The 13,119-nt window shown below is 61.5% G+C and overlaps 1 protein-coding gene across 1 annotated transcript in view; it reads left to right on the top strand.

Moving 5' to 3' along the window:
* The first annotated feature begins 9,914 nt into the window (after positions 1-9,914).
* Positions 9,915-13,119, top strand: part of LOC105982989 (skin secretory protein xP2-like) — a 6,339-nt gene continuing 3,134 nt past the window's right edge. Inside the window, exons 1-2 of the mRNA XM_013012711.1 lie at positions 9,915-10,047; positions 12,974-13,109. Coding sequence (XP_012868165.1) covers positions 9,915-10,047; positions 12,974-13,109 — 269 coding nt within the window. The remainder of the gene's footprint in view (positions 10,048-12,973; positions 13,110-13,119) is intronic.

Genomic DNA, 13,119 nt, shown 5'->3' with positions numbered 1-13,119 from the left:
AAGTGAAGAAGGTGTGGATCCAAAGAGTCCCGGGACGGAAGAGGAACAGCGGGCCTGGCCCTCAGGGCCCGGCCTTGGCCCAGGGTCCTGGGGAGGCTCACGGCGGCACCCAACTCCAAAACAGGCCAGAGCCGGGCGCCCCTGCCTCACTCCTGGGATCCTTGCTTCTCAGGAGGCTGAGATCTGAGGATGGAGGTTTAAAGTCCACCTGAGCAGCAACGTCCGTGAGACTCTTATCTCTAGTTAGCCAGCAAAAAGCCAGAAGTGGAGTTGTGGCTCAAGTGATACAATGCTAGCCTTAAGCAACCCCCCCCCCACACACACACAGCAAGAATTCCCCTCATGCCATGTGTCCTGTATCTCCCTCTCCTCTGAATCAGGTCATAAATACATCAGGGAGCTTGCTACGGAAAAGAAATGTCACCCTCAAATAAAATGAGTCATTGTCACCGACAATGCTGCAAGAAAAAATAAATGAACTTAGATTCTCCTAAAGTAGGACTTGCCTCACAGGTGCTGCCTGGAGGAGACAGAGCAACGGGGAAGGCGGCAGAGGAAGGGAGCGAAGCCATGTTTGTTATACTTCGCCGTCCTCCGCTGTGCTGGGCTCCGCACGCCCGCCTTTCTGCACATCCCAGAGCCTTCCGCCGGAGCACAGGGGCCAGGGAGGGGGGAGGGGGTGGGGAGGGGGTGGACGCAGCAGGTTGCTGGAGGTCTCCAGCCTTGGGATCCGGACCTCGGCTCCACAGCCCCACGGGCCCAGGGCACCCGGGCTGGCGTGGACTGATTGGCTCCTGGCTGGAGCACAGCGGGGCTCTGTTCAGGCCCACGTGCCGACCCCGGCTCAGCTGCTCTGCGGTCGGTCGCATCAAGCTGTTCCATTTCCCCTCAATCAGCAGCGCGAGGGGCGTCCCTCCCGCCCTGGGGGCCGGGTGGCCGTCGGGGCCAATTACAGGAAGTGCCAGTTGCCATGGTAATTCTACCTTCGCCCAGGACAACCCTGGAGGAGCGGGGAGATTGTTCCTGAAGTTAATTGGAACCAAACCAAGACCGCGTGGCTGCTTTTGGGGGGTGGGGTGGGAGACCCCAGCCCCTCTCCATTTCCTCCTCGTCTGACGGGGTGCACACTTTGAGTTTTGCACAAATCACCTTTGTTGGGATCGGGGTTCCGTTACCCCCGGTAGCTGGCTGCGGTGGCCAGCCTCAGCTGTGGGATTGCCGACGACTCTTCTCAGATGTCAGCCTGGGATCCCCAACACCCAACACTGAACTTGGAATCACCTGCTGGGGAGGGAGGGGCGGTGCTGTGCGAGGGGTCGCCAGCAGCTTCTGTGCTGGCTGACTCCTAGGCCCTTAGGAGTCTCTGGTGTCAGCAGGAATGGCGTTGTAAATCAGCCGGCCACACGTCTGTCTGTCTGCGCAGCCCCGGGGCTGACCGCTCTCTGCCAGCCTTTGATGTTCTGTCCAGCAGAGGCCTGGTGGGTTAGGACTAAGAATTGGTCGTTGGGCAGTCTATTGACCGCAGACATGTCCGTGGGAGCTCTGACCATTCCCGCCCACACTATGTACAGGTGTTCCTGGGGTTTTGAACTCACAAGTCTCAGGCTGCCTAGGCAGGTGCTTTACCTCCTGAGCCATCCTCCTGGCCTTTTTGGCTTTCATCATTTTTCAAGTAGGATCCCACATGTGTATCCACACTGGCCTGGACCACAATCCTCCTGTTTCCTCCAGTTTATGTTTCCTGGGCAGCCGGGTTGGCTTTCAGCTTTTGACTTGGTTGAGATGGGATTTGGGGAACACTCTGACCCAGGCTGGCCTCGCTCGGCCGTCTTCCTGTCCTCTGAAGGGCTGTCAGCATGGACCACTGGACCCACATAGTCACAGAAAGCTTGGATAGCTTTTAAAACTATTTGTTAAAAAAAACAAAACAGGGGCTGGGAAGGTGGCTCAGTGGTAGAGCGCTTGCCTTGCATGCATGAGGCCCTGGGTTCGATTCCTCAGCACCACATAAGCAGAAAAAGCCGGAAGTGGCACTGTGGCTCAAGTGGTAGAGCGCTAGTCTTGAGCTGAAGAGCTGAGGGACAGCGCCCAGGCCCAGAGTTCAGGCCCCACGACTGACAAAAAACAAAACAAAAAACCCCAAACCCAGCTCTAGTGAGATGCAAGCTTGCTTATTTAAAGCTCCCATGAGTTTAGAATAGTGGGTAATTGATCCTTGTGTGGTAAAGTGTACCCAATCTAAGTGTACACTTGTTACCTGATTGTGCACGGTGTCCAGTGGTGGTCGCCCCTACCCACTTCCAAAACGTTTGCTCTACCCTATGAGAGTCACCCTCCCCACACCTCCTGGGAACGGCAGCTTCGAAGTGGGAAAAATATCTATGGCCGAATCACCCTCAACCCGCCACACCCCGTGGGGCCTCGGGTCAGGCCTGGTCAGTGCTTGGATGGGAGATGAAAACAAATCCACTCCATGTCCCCCAAGGGCCCGTGCAGAGTGCCCGCACCAGGGCACTGGCTCCTAGAAGGTGGTAGAAGGCTTGGAGAGGAACTGTCCACTGTTAGAAGTGGCTCCGACGTCATGGATTCTCTGGGTTTGGGACCCGGGTTTGGAGCTGCCTGTGCTGGGTGCTGTGGGTGTAGACCAGTCCCTCCCCCCCCTGCCAGCAGGTGCGCCCCAGCCCCCTCCCTGGGGACGCCCCGGCGTGCGTCCGGGTGGGTGGCCTGGGCAGCACAGCAGCTGCCCTGGCATGGGTGCCCGGCCCAGACCTTCAAGCCCCCAGAGCAGCCTGACCAGACTGTCAGACCACAGCCCAGGGCCGGAGTCTGACACTGCCTCACTCCGGGGCGGGCGGTGGCGTCCGGAGGGAGGTCCGGGATCCCTCGGGAGCCTGTCTGGGCGCCCGGTGTGATTTCATCCGCTCTCTCCCCAGGGACTGCCTGAGTCCCCTCTGCCGCCGGCTCCATCCAGGCCGGGGGCCGTTGACAAGTCCGTGGCTCCGCCAGGGCCAGGCTGATGGTCACTGTGCTCGTGGCTGGGGCTGCCTCAGGCTCCTTCCCAGCCTGGAGCCAGGGTGACAGATGGCCCCTCTTCTGCGGGGCTGCGGCCGGCAGCTGGACACAGCACTGTCTGCCCAGCCGGAGCCAAACATCTGCGGAGGACGCGGGCGGTCCACAGTGGCACTGACTCTGCGCGTCGGCCCTGGGCTGTCAGACGTCAGCCTGGGCCGGTGACTCCACAGGTACCTGGGGGCCCCAGGGGCCGGGAGCTGGAGTCACGCCACTAAGGCAAACGGTTGCACGCTTGGTGTGGACGCTTGTCAGGAGGGATGGGGGCTGGCTCTGGACACACGTGCTCTGAAGCACGTGCTCCAGTCCCTGCACATGGCAGGGACCAGCGGACACATGTCTGTCCCTTCTGGAAGCATCCCTGGGATGGGCTCCTACGTTGTCTCCCAAGGCCCAGCCAAGGTGCCAAGGCCAAGGGCGGCTGGGGGTCAGGGGCCCCGTGCTCCCTTGTGCTCCCCCTGGGGAGGGGACAACGGGGGGGAGAGGACGCTGACTTCCCGTGAAGCGTGGCCCTGAGCGTGGCCCCCCTGGCCTTCTGCATGGTAGTTCCCCCGGGTGGGCTGCGGGGAGATCACCCCGGCCTGATGTGGGAGGTGGAGCTGGGAGAGTCTCGTGGGACATCCAGCTCCCTCAAGAGGGACGGGACAGGCCTGGAGCCCCCGGGGACTTGTACCAAATAGGGGTACAAACAACCTGCATCCAGTGCCAGAGGCTCGAGTCAGGAGGCTGAGAGCTGAGGATCACAGCTCAGAGCCAGCCAGGGCAGGAAAGCCCATGAGTCATCTCCAACTCACCAGCAAGTGGGAGCCGTGGCCCGGCCGTGGGACGGGACCACTCGGGTACCTGCGTGGGGTGGAGGGGCGGGGAGCTACTCGAGGTGGGGGGAGGCTCCAGAACTGTCCTCGAGCAGCCAGGACAGTGAGCAAGGGCATGTTTATCTGCGGACCCCGGGACCCCCTCCCACGGGGGCTCCCCTCTGCTTTGTGGGGTTCGGGTCCGTGCAGAGGCGGCGGCGGGCAGCTGCAGGACAGGCGGCCTGCGATGTATTTACGGCCGTCCTGGGGTTTTACTGGGATTCCCATAAAATCTGCTTGTTGAGTCAGAAAGGTTTATGGCCCGGGCTGTGTTTTGGGAATTTTAGATTCTGCATGTTTGGTTTGTCATTTTGAGAAAAGCCACAAGTTTTGTTTTGGTTTTGGGGGGTATTTTTGTTTTGTTTTGTTTTAAACAAAGGAATCTGAGGATTTGTGGGACAGCTGAAGAGAAGCCCTCACCCCACAAAAGGGAAGAAATGCCACTTTTTTGGGGGACATTTGCAGAGAAATAGAGGGGACCATTCATAGATGCCCTTTAAGGTTTTAATTTTAGAATTTAACCCTCCCCCTTTCCGCCCTCACCCCTACCCCAGATGAAATAGCTGGATGAGACGGACACGAGGAAATCTTCAGGAGAAGAGTTATCAAGTATGCAAGACTTCCGAGTTCTGTGTGTGGATGCAATTAAACCGTGTTGGCCAGGGTAGGAAGGAAGCATCCGCACAGGGAGCGTTGCGAGTCCCCCTCCTGGGGAACACCGCAGTTAAAGCCCGGGGGAAGAGCTCTGCTCCAAGCCCAGTTTATCTTAAGAGGAAACGGGGGCCACCCTGCCTCCACTCCCCACAAGCCCACGCCGCTCTCTGGGGTGGACCAGAGCCGAGCAAGGCCCGAGGCTGGGCCATCTTCGCACCCCTACACCGCCGCACATCAGAGCCCCCACCCACCCAGCCTGGCCAACTTGCCCCTGTCTGTATAGAACTTGAACTCAGGACCTGGCTGCTTCACCGCTCATGACTGGTGCTCTACAACTCGAGCCACGGCTTCACACCTGGCTTTGTAGCGTTACTTGGAGATTTTTCGTGCTTTAGCCAGCTCCAGACCTCAGTCCTCAGGTTTCAGCTTCCTGGCTAGCTAGGATGACACGGGTGAGAGCCACCTGTGCCTGGCTTCTAAGTAAAATAGCCTTGCTGTTGCCAGGATGAGCTGCCCATTCAGTACCGCCACGGCGCCCTTCCTCACCGGCAGCGCTGGCGCGAGGAGAGGCCAGAACTAGACACGCAGATCGCAGCTGCGCCCCACGAGTCAGCAGAGCAAACGGCAGCAGGCTGCTGCCCAGGGAGGACCGAGTCACCTCCGCGGCTGCGAGCGGCATCCAGGACCCCTGGCTGCGTCTCCCCGGGGCACCGCACGACCCGGCCTCTGCCCACAGGTGGCGGGCACACTCAGGGACCAGGGACACTCAGTGGCTGTGTCGCTGTCTCTAACCAGGAGTTTACGCCCCACGTTAGTGGGACAGGGAGCGGTGACTGACAGGTCCCCTCCCCCCCTCCCGGGGTCTGGATTTCTGGTGGCACGGACGCTACCTAAAATACATGCGCGGTTGCCAAGCCATTGGTTCGTGGTGTCACTACCATCTCCCTCCACCAACTGGTGAGAAGGGGCGGCCGCTGGAGGCCTCCCCAAGAGGGGACCCCACCCAGGCTAGCCACGCAGGGCCCTGCTCCCTGCACCTGCTGCCAGGGACCCCGGTCACCCCCGGATCCTGGCTCTCCTCCGCTCTGGAAAGGGTCCGATGCAGGTGATAAATCCAAGCACCACCCTACGCCAAAACAGCCGTGAGTCCGCAGTCGATGCTCCTGCGGGTGAGCCAGGCTGCCCAGAGCGGCTCTGCCCACCGTGCCCCCGGCCCGCCAGCCAGGGTGCCCAGAGCGGCTCTGCCCACCGTGCCCCCGGCCCGCCAGCCAGGGTACCCTGAGCGGCTCTGCCCACCGTGCCCCCGACCCGCCAGCCAGGGTACCCTGAGCGGCTCTGCCCACCGTGCCCCCGGCCCGCCAGCCAGGGTGCCCAGAGTGGCTCTGCCCACCGTGCCCCCGACCCGCCAGCCAGGGTGCCCTGAGCGAGACCCACCAGCACCGCGTGTCCCTGCCTCGAGTCACCCCGACGTAAAGCTGCACATGGGGCGAGCAGCGCGTGGCACACTGCGCGTGTCCTGCGTCCCCAGGGCGGTACAACCTCCAGGCTCTCTCTGAACGAAAGCCCTGCCCAGCCGCAGCAGGGTCGCCCTGCATCTGATCTCCGCCCTGCACCACAGACCTTGGCCAGCACCCCTCACGCCATGTCCCCAGGCCCACACCACCACCCCATCGCCCAGCAACCGGGCTCAGCACGGTCCTGGGTACGGAGGGCTGGGTGGGCCGGCGAGGGGCACTGGAAGCTCTGATGGGGGGGGACACCGTCCCCCGGGCAGGTGAGTGGGGTCTGGGCACCTGGGAGCAGCAGAGGCCGGAGCTGGAAGGGAGCCAGGCGCGGGCACACCGGCCAGGTATGGACGCACAGCGGCTCGGCCTGCCGCCCGCTCCATTTCCCCCACCCCCCAGATGTGGGTGGTCTGGGGAGGGTCTGCGCACCAGGATTCGCAGGCCACCCAAGGAGAGGGCTGAGCACAAGGAAGCCATCTTTCTGCTCTTAATGGACGGGAGGCTGGTAGGGATCATGTGTAAGGTCGAGTTCCCAACAAATCCCAGGGCCCGAGGCTCCGGGCCTGGCTCCCACCCCCTCCCCACAGCCGGAGCCCGGCCCGTCCGTGGCTCAGCCGGCACACACCAGAAGAGCAAGAGTGAAGGCAAAGCCAGGCCCAGGAACCCCCACCCCAGGACCAAGTCAGACGCAGCCCAGACGCCTCCTGGCTGCACACATTTTACCGGGGAGGGGGGAGGAGGGGGAGTCTCCTCTGACGCCCCTGACTCGCCCGTGGGGACCCCGCCGGCTCCCGGCCTCTTCACCCAGGCCCGGCTGTGGGTGCCTGGTGCCGCCGGGCTGGGGATGAGGGAAACTGAGGAAAATGCTTGGAGACTGGGGACCACAGAGATGCTGGGAAGCTGTTGGATATTTTAAAATCCTCGTGCGCCTTCACCCACCAGCATGCTAAAATTAAACCCTGGCAAGGATGTGGGCGGCCGCTCCGGGACTTCGAACTTCCCTTTTGGAAGCAGGTTTGGCTGTCTCTGCTGAAGCCGGACGCCATGCCTGCTGGATGACCGCACGAGTCCACTTCCAGGGCACACACGGCAGGAAGGCCAGCGCGCATGCGTCCAAGAACCAGCAACGCGCTGCCCCTCCCCCAGCCCTCAGCAGGGACAGACACACAGCGCCAGTCAGCACTTTCCTGCCAAGGAGTATTATACAGCCGTGAAGATGTGTCATCACGCTCCAGACGAGGCGCTTGGCGGCCCGGAGAGAAGGTGGGCTGCGTGGGGCAGGAGCCAGGGATGCTGGGGTCCCGCGGGCACGGACCAGGCCTATTTGCTTTGCGATCGTGCACTGCGTTTTCACACACAGCGCGGGCTAACGATTTCGACACATATGATCTGGAAACCTGGCAGTCTTGCACCTGACGCTGGCAGGGCAGGTGGCCGGGCCGCTCTTGGGTGGAGACCAGTCTGCACCGCAGTTGCGGGTCCCGCGGGGGCCACAGGCCCACCCCTGTGCTTCTCCTGTAACAGGCCAGGGGCACGGAAGGAAACCCCTGAGGGAGACCCCGGACACTTCTAGAAAAAAATAACGCACACATGCACAATATTCTGCATGCAAATTCTGGGGGCCGATAGACTCCACCCAGCCCAGACTCATCCCAGCACGGGGCTCGGGGGAGGTGACGGGGGGGGGGGGAGGAGAGTCCCGGCCTTACTTTCCCCACCTGTGACATCAGAGACTTGGTGGAGATGTCGCTGGGCACTAGTTTGGAGCCTGTCGCCCGGCACGCACGTGGCCAGTGTCAGAGGCCGTTCTTAGCTGGGCTGCGGGCCTCCCCCACCGCCCCGTCTGCAGCCCCGCGCGCCACGCAGCCTCGCTGAGCCCCACGCAGCGCACGCACCCTCCGTCCGAGGTCGGCGTCCCTTCGGGAAGACATGGTTTTGGCACTTGTTTCTCCCTGGAAGCTCAAGTCATCTTGCAAATGAGATGTCACATGTGTTCAGTCACAGGCCTCCTGCCTGCTGAGAAGTTTCTAGAAGATACTCCAGCCCAGAGCCCGCTGCGTAGGCCCGCATGGCCCCGGGCTGCATGACCCTGGTGTTTTATAGCAATCAACCTCGGGTCAAAGGACCGCTGGAGCCTGGCCGTGGTCTCCTCCGTGCGTGTCACGCACCTGGGGGGAAAACGCGCCCCTCCCCCGCAGCCAGCTCCTCTGCCACCCGGCTGGTCTCGGCATGCCAATAAAGGAGACACGTGTGCAGCAGTAATAGAGATGTTCTGTGCTTATTCGCCGTGAAAGGGATGTTGGCTGGGGTGGCGGGCAGGGCGGGAGAGGGGAGAGCTTCTCTGGCCAGAGACTGGGGCAGGGGAGGAGGAGGAAGAGGAGGAAGAGAGGCTGGGTGGGGGCTGCACAGCCCTTCTTCTTCCAGAGTGGATCCATGTCCTGCCAGAGCTGAGGTGTGGGTTCTGACTGGCTGGGTAAACTGAGGACAGGGGAATGGACGGAAGCGGGTGCGGTGTGCGATCGGCCTCTCTTGCCCATGGCACCATCTCTCGGCGCTCACTGACGCTGCGCCAGGCCCAGGCTCAGCCCCTGCCGGGCACATCCTCAGCCCAGAAGGGAGAACCTTCCAGCACTGACCAGAGACGCTGTGGGCACCGTGGGGCGGCAGCAGAGCGGGGCCGGGGCCCCGCCCAGGCGGCCGGCGGCTGATGAGGATGGAAGCAGCACAAGCGACCCCCAAATGCTTCTCATCTGGTCCTCAAGGAGAAAGGATATTTGTGGTCGTGGAGAAATTTGCCACCCAGTGCTGGCGCTTTGGTGTCGTGTTTCTGTGGCCGTGAGTTATTCATCCCAAATTGGTCTCTGCTGAGAAACAAGAAAATTCCATCTAGAAGTGGGATGGGAGGTCACCCCCCACCCCGCGGCGGGGGGGACGCTGGGAAGTGACAGGAAGAAGCAAAACATGATGCGGTGGGGCTCCCTGTGCTATCGGCCCGGCTCCCACGTTCTCCCCCGGCCGCAGACGTGGGTGCACTCGGCAAGGTAGCGGGGAGGTGTGCCCAGGTGCACACCTGGCTCAGAGCCCGGGACACACGGGAGCCCGGAACTCTGCTCCCCTGTGTCCAGTTGCCCTGAGACGCGACGTGGTCTAACTCTGCCTCCTGCACAGGCTCTGAACACAGCTGACCACAGGCGGCCTCTGCTGGCCAGGGCTCAGTGCACCTGAGTGCTCCGCCCACCCAGGCCCGGCTCCTCGCCCGCCGCCCGGCCATCGGCCCAGGAGCTCAGCCCTGCGGCCGGGCCGCGCGCGGGGCACCGAGGGTCCTCACTCCACCGTGGGACTGGTCAGGCGGGGGCCTTCTGCCCCTCAGTAGCTTCGTGGACGGGAGGCAAGTGTGGTTGATGCAAGCTGGAAAGTTCTAGATGCATCTCAGCCTCTTCCAGTCCTGGTGACCCACCCCCTGTGAAGCCAGCGCGTTCAGTACCAAACCGCCACCATCCGTGATGGCACCTCTGCGTCACCTCTGCCGCCGCCACCATTACTGTGAGCACCTCCATCACCACCCACAAAACCGCCAGCACCACCAGCACGCCACCTCAGTGACAGCACTACCGCTGCCCACCTCCCCATCAGCCCCCAACAGCCCCGCAGCCAGGGCAGGCACCCTTCCTCCGGGTCAGGGGAGCGCGGATACATCGTGTTTTGCTCTGAGGGGGGGCAGCACAGAGGCACGGTGGTGACCCCCTTCCACGTATGACGGACTGACATGCAGAGCACGTGGAAATCCGCCCCGTCTCATCCGGCTGGCCCCGAGCCTGACCCTTGACCCAAAATGGCGGATGCCAGCATCGACACCCTTGGCTGCTCACTGTCCCCTGGCTTCCTGTCCAGGGAGGTCCGGATGTGCCCGGAGCCGCAGCCCTGTGTCCACCCTCCCCGCGGGGCCCACGAGGTCCCGCTGCCCGGTGGGGACGGCCCTCGGCAAGGCCAAACCGCACCCAGCCTGCACGGGAGCCACGCCGGCTCCGAGCGCTGCGGCCCAGCCCTGTGTCTCCACCCGCCCCGTGGACGGCGCTCCGGGTTCAGAGTCTAGTTCACCTCCTGTGGAGCTCAGCTTCCCCACGCATGCAAAACAACTGGACTCGTCTGTGGGGGGGGGGGGTGACCGCGCTAGGGCTGTGCTGCGGTGTCTGGGGACATCTCTGGTTGGCACAATGGAAGGAGGCGCTTCTAGCACGGGGAGGATGGAGGCCTGTCGGCTGCCGGCCTGGCTCCAGAGCCTACTGCGAAGAGCGAAGCCTGGCACAGAGGGCCTTGGCTCCGCCTGGGTTTGCCCGTTCTCTAAATAAGGGGGGGCAGAAGCCTTTCTCTCCCTGCCCAAGCTGGCCCAGTAACCCCCCCCAGCCTCCCCGCATCCTGGGACCTGGGGTGAGGGGCCCCCAGGGCAAAGGCTGCACTGCCCAGCCGGATCCACTCTCGAGGGCCCATACCTGCCCTCCTCCCTTGTACCAGCGGGCTGGGCCACGCCGCTCCCTCTTCCTGTCCTGCTTTTCCTCCTCCTCCTGCTGCCCTGGACTGTGGCTCAGTGAACTCTGCCTGGGTTGTAAAGCCGTCTTTAGAAAGGGTCGCAGGAGATTTCTTCCCCTATCAGAGCTCCAGGGGTGAGGTATCACGTTACTAATTCCCTTAATTGCATGTCTGGGCTAAAAAGAGACTCTCTTAGTTTTCCTAAGAAGTTACATTCTTAATGACATTAAAACATTGTGGTAAAGTCAGCTAAATGCTAACTGATGTACTTAAATCATGAATCAGAGCAGGGAGTGTTTACCTAACTGTGTTTACCCTTCTTGGTCACTCGTTTTGTAGGTTTTTGCCAAAACCGACAGAGGAACAGTGGTGTCAGATTCAGTATCTGGAAGAGACTCAAGAATTTTTGTTTTCTTTCGATTTTTTAGCCCCAGACTGAGTGAATGGTGCAATCACGCAGTAATCAAAGAATTAGAAAAAGCAGGGGGCAGCCGGCCGGTTCCCCTCCCCCACCGTGGCGGCAGCCAGGGGGAGGAGAGGCTGCGGGGAGGAGAGGAACCCCGGTTCTCCCACAAGGAATCCTCCTCCTTCTGCACTGCTGGGTCTTCCCAATTCAACTGTTTAAAAAAGAAAGAAAAGCAGATGTGATTAGCACTGAGAGACCATCAACCCGGGTGCCAGCAGCTCACGCCTGCCGTCCCAGCTACTCAAGAGGCTGAGATCCGAGCAATGGGGCTGTTCAAAGCCCATTGGGGCAGAAAAGTCTGTGAGTCTCTTATCTTCAATTAACCATCAAAAAGCCAGAAGTGGAGCTGTGGCTCAAGGGGTAGAATGCCAGCCTTGAACAAAAACACTAAGGGACAGCACCCAGGTTCTGAGTTCAAGCCCCAGTACCAGCATACACATGCACACACGCACACACACACACAGAGTATCAAAGCAGCAGCAACCCACCCCCAGCCCCACCACCCGATCCTCCCCACGAACCTGAAGGCAGATGAGCACAGATGAGCACACTAATGCCCAGAACACTAACACACTCTACCACTAAGCCCAGGAGCATTTCTTTTTAAAGCAGCTAATACGTGATCAAAACCACCGAACAATTCGTACCAATGCATTTAGACTCTGCATACCTTTCCTCTAAGGAAGAAAACCCAAACACCACCACTGGGCACTGGCAATGCTGCCGTGCAAGCCTGGGCCAGCCGGGGCTGGACAGACAGACGTGGGGACACGGAGGTGATCACGCGGAGCAGCGTGTTAAAGAGGGACGGATGGCGGAGGCAAAGCAGCGTGTTAAAGAGGGATGGGTGGCGGAGGCCGGAGGCTGGCGCGCAGCTCCTCGGATGTGCTGCTTGCAGACTGTCATGGGGAAAAAAAGTTCCAAAAATGGTGGGTGCAGGGGCCCAGGGGGGGGTGGGCATACACAGGCTCATGCCCAGCTCTGGCCACCCACCAGAACACCAGGCACTCAGCTCGGTCCTAAAATCTCATCAGCAGCTCTACAAGCTGGCCGCCATTACACCTATGACACAGATGAGGACCAGAGCCAAAGCGCGGGCGGGGTGAGGCTCTTGCCAGGGTCACTGCGGTGCTGACCCCTGCCCAGCACTCGGAGCGCCCTCCTTCACTTGGAATGGCTGTGCAGTTTTCCACTTCTCCTTCCTAGACAGGCCACCCTGTGGTATTCACTCACCTGCTAGGGACAAGCATCTAGCTTTGTCTCTAGACTCCAGCCTCCAGAAGCAACGCTGGGGTGATTGAATGAAGGCCGTGCATGAAACCCATGGTGATGGTGGGTGGGTTCTCATGAGTGGAAGGGATGAGAGTGAGAGCAAAGGCCCTGGGCTGCGGGAGGACTCCACACAGAGGGCCACGCAGAGGAGCCCACAGAGGGCCACGCAGAGGAGCCCACACAGAGCCACACAGAGGAGCCCACACAGGACCACACAGAGGAACCCACACAGAGGGCCACGCAGAGGAGCCCACACAGGGCCACACAGAGGAGCCCACACAGAGGGCCACGCAGAGGAGCCCACACAGAGCCACACAGAGGAGCCCACACAGAGCCACACAGAGGAGCACACACAGGGCCACACAGGAGCCCACACAGAGCCACGCAGAGGAGCCCACACAGAGGGCCACGCAGAGGAGCCCACACAGAGGGCCACGCAGAGGAGCCCACACAGAGGGCCACGCAGAGGAGCCCACACAGAGCCACGCAGAGGAGCCCACACAGAGGGCCACGCAGAGGAGCCCACACAGGACCACACAGAGGAGCCCACACAGAGCCACACAGAGGAGCACACACAGGGCCACACAGAGGAGCCCACACAGAGCCACGCAGAGGAGCCCACACAGAGGGCCACGCAGAGGAGCCCACACAGAGCCACGCAGAGGAGCCCACACAGGGCCACGCAGAGGAGCCCACACAGGGCCACGCAGAGGAGCCCACACAGAGCCACGCAGAGGAGCCCACACAGAGCCACGCAGAGGAGCCCACACAG

Source organism: Dipodomys ordii, unplaced genomic scaffold, assembly GCF_000151885.1.
Source record: "Dipodomys ordii isolate 6190 unplaced genomic scaffold, Dord_2.0 Scaffold18, whole genome shotgun sequence".
Lineage (NCBI taxonomy): Eukaryota > Metazoa > Chordata > Mammalia > Rodentia > Heteromyidae > Dipodomys > Dipodomys ordii.
This window is presented reverse-complemented; position numbering and strand designations above follow the sequence as displayed.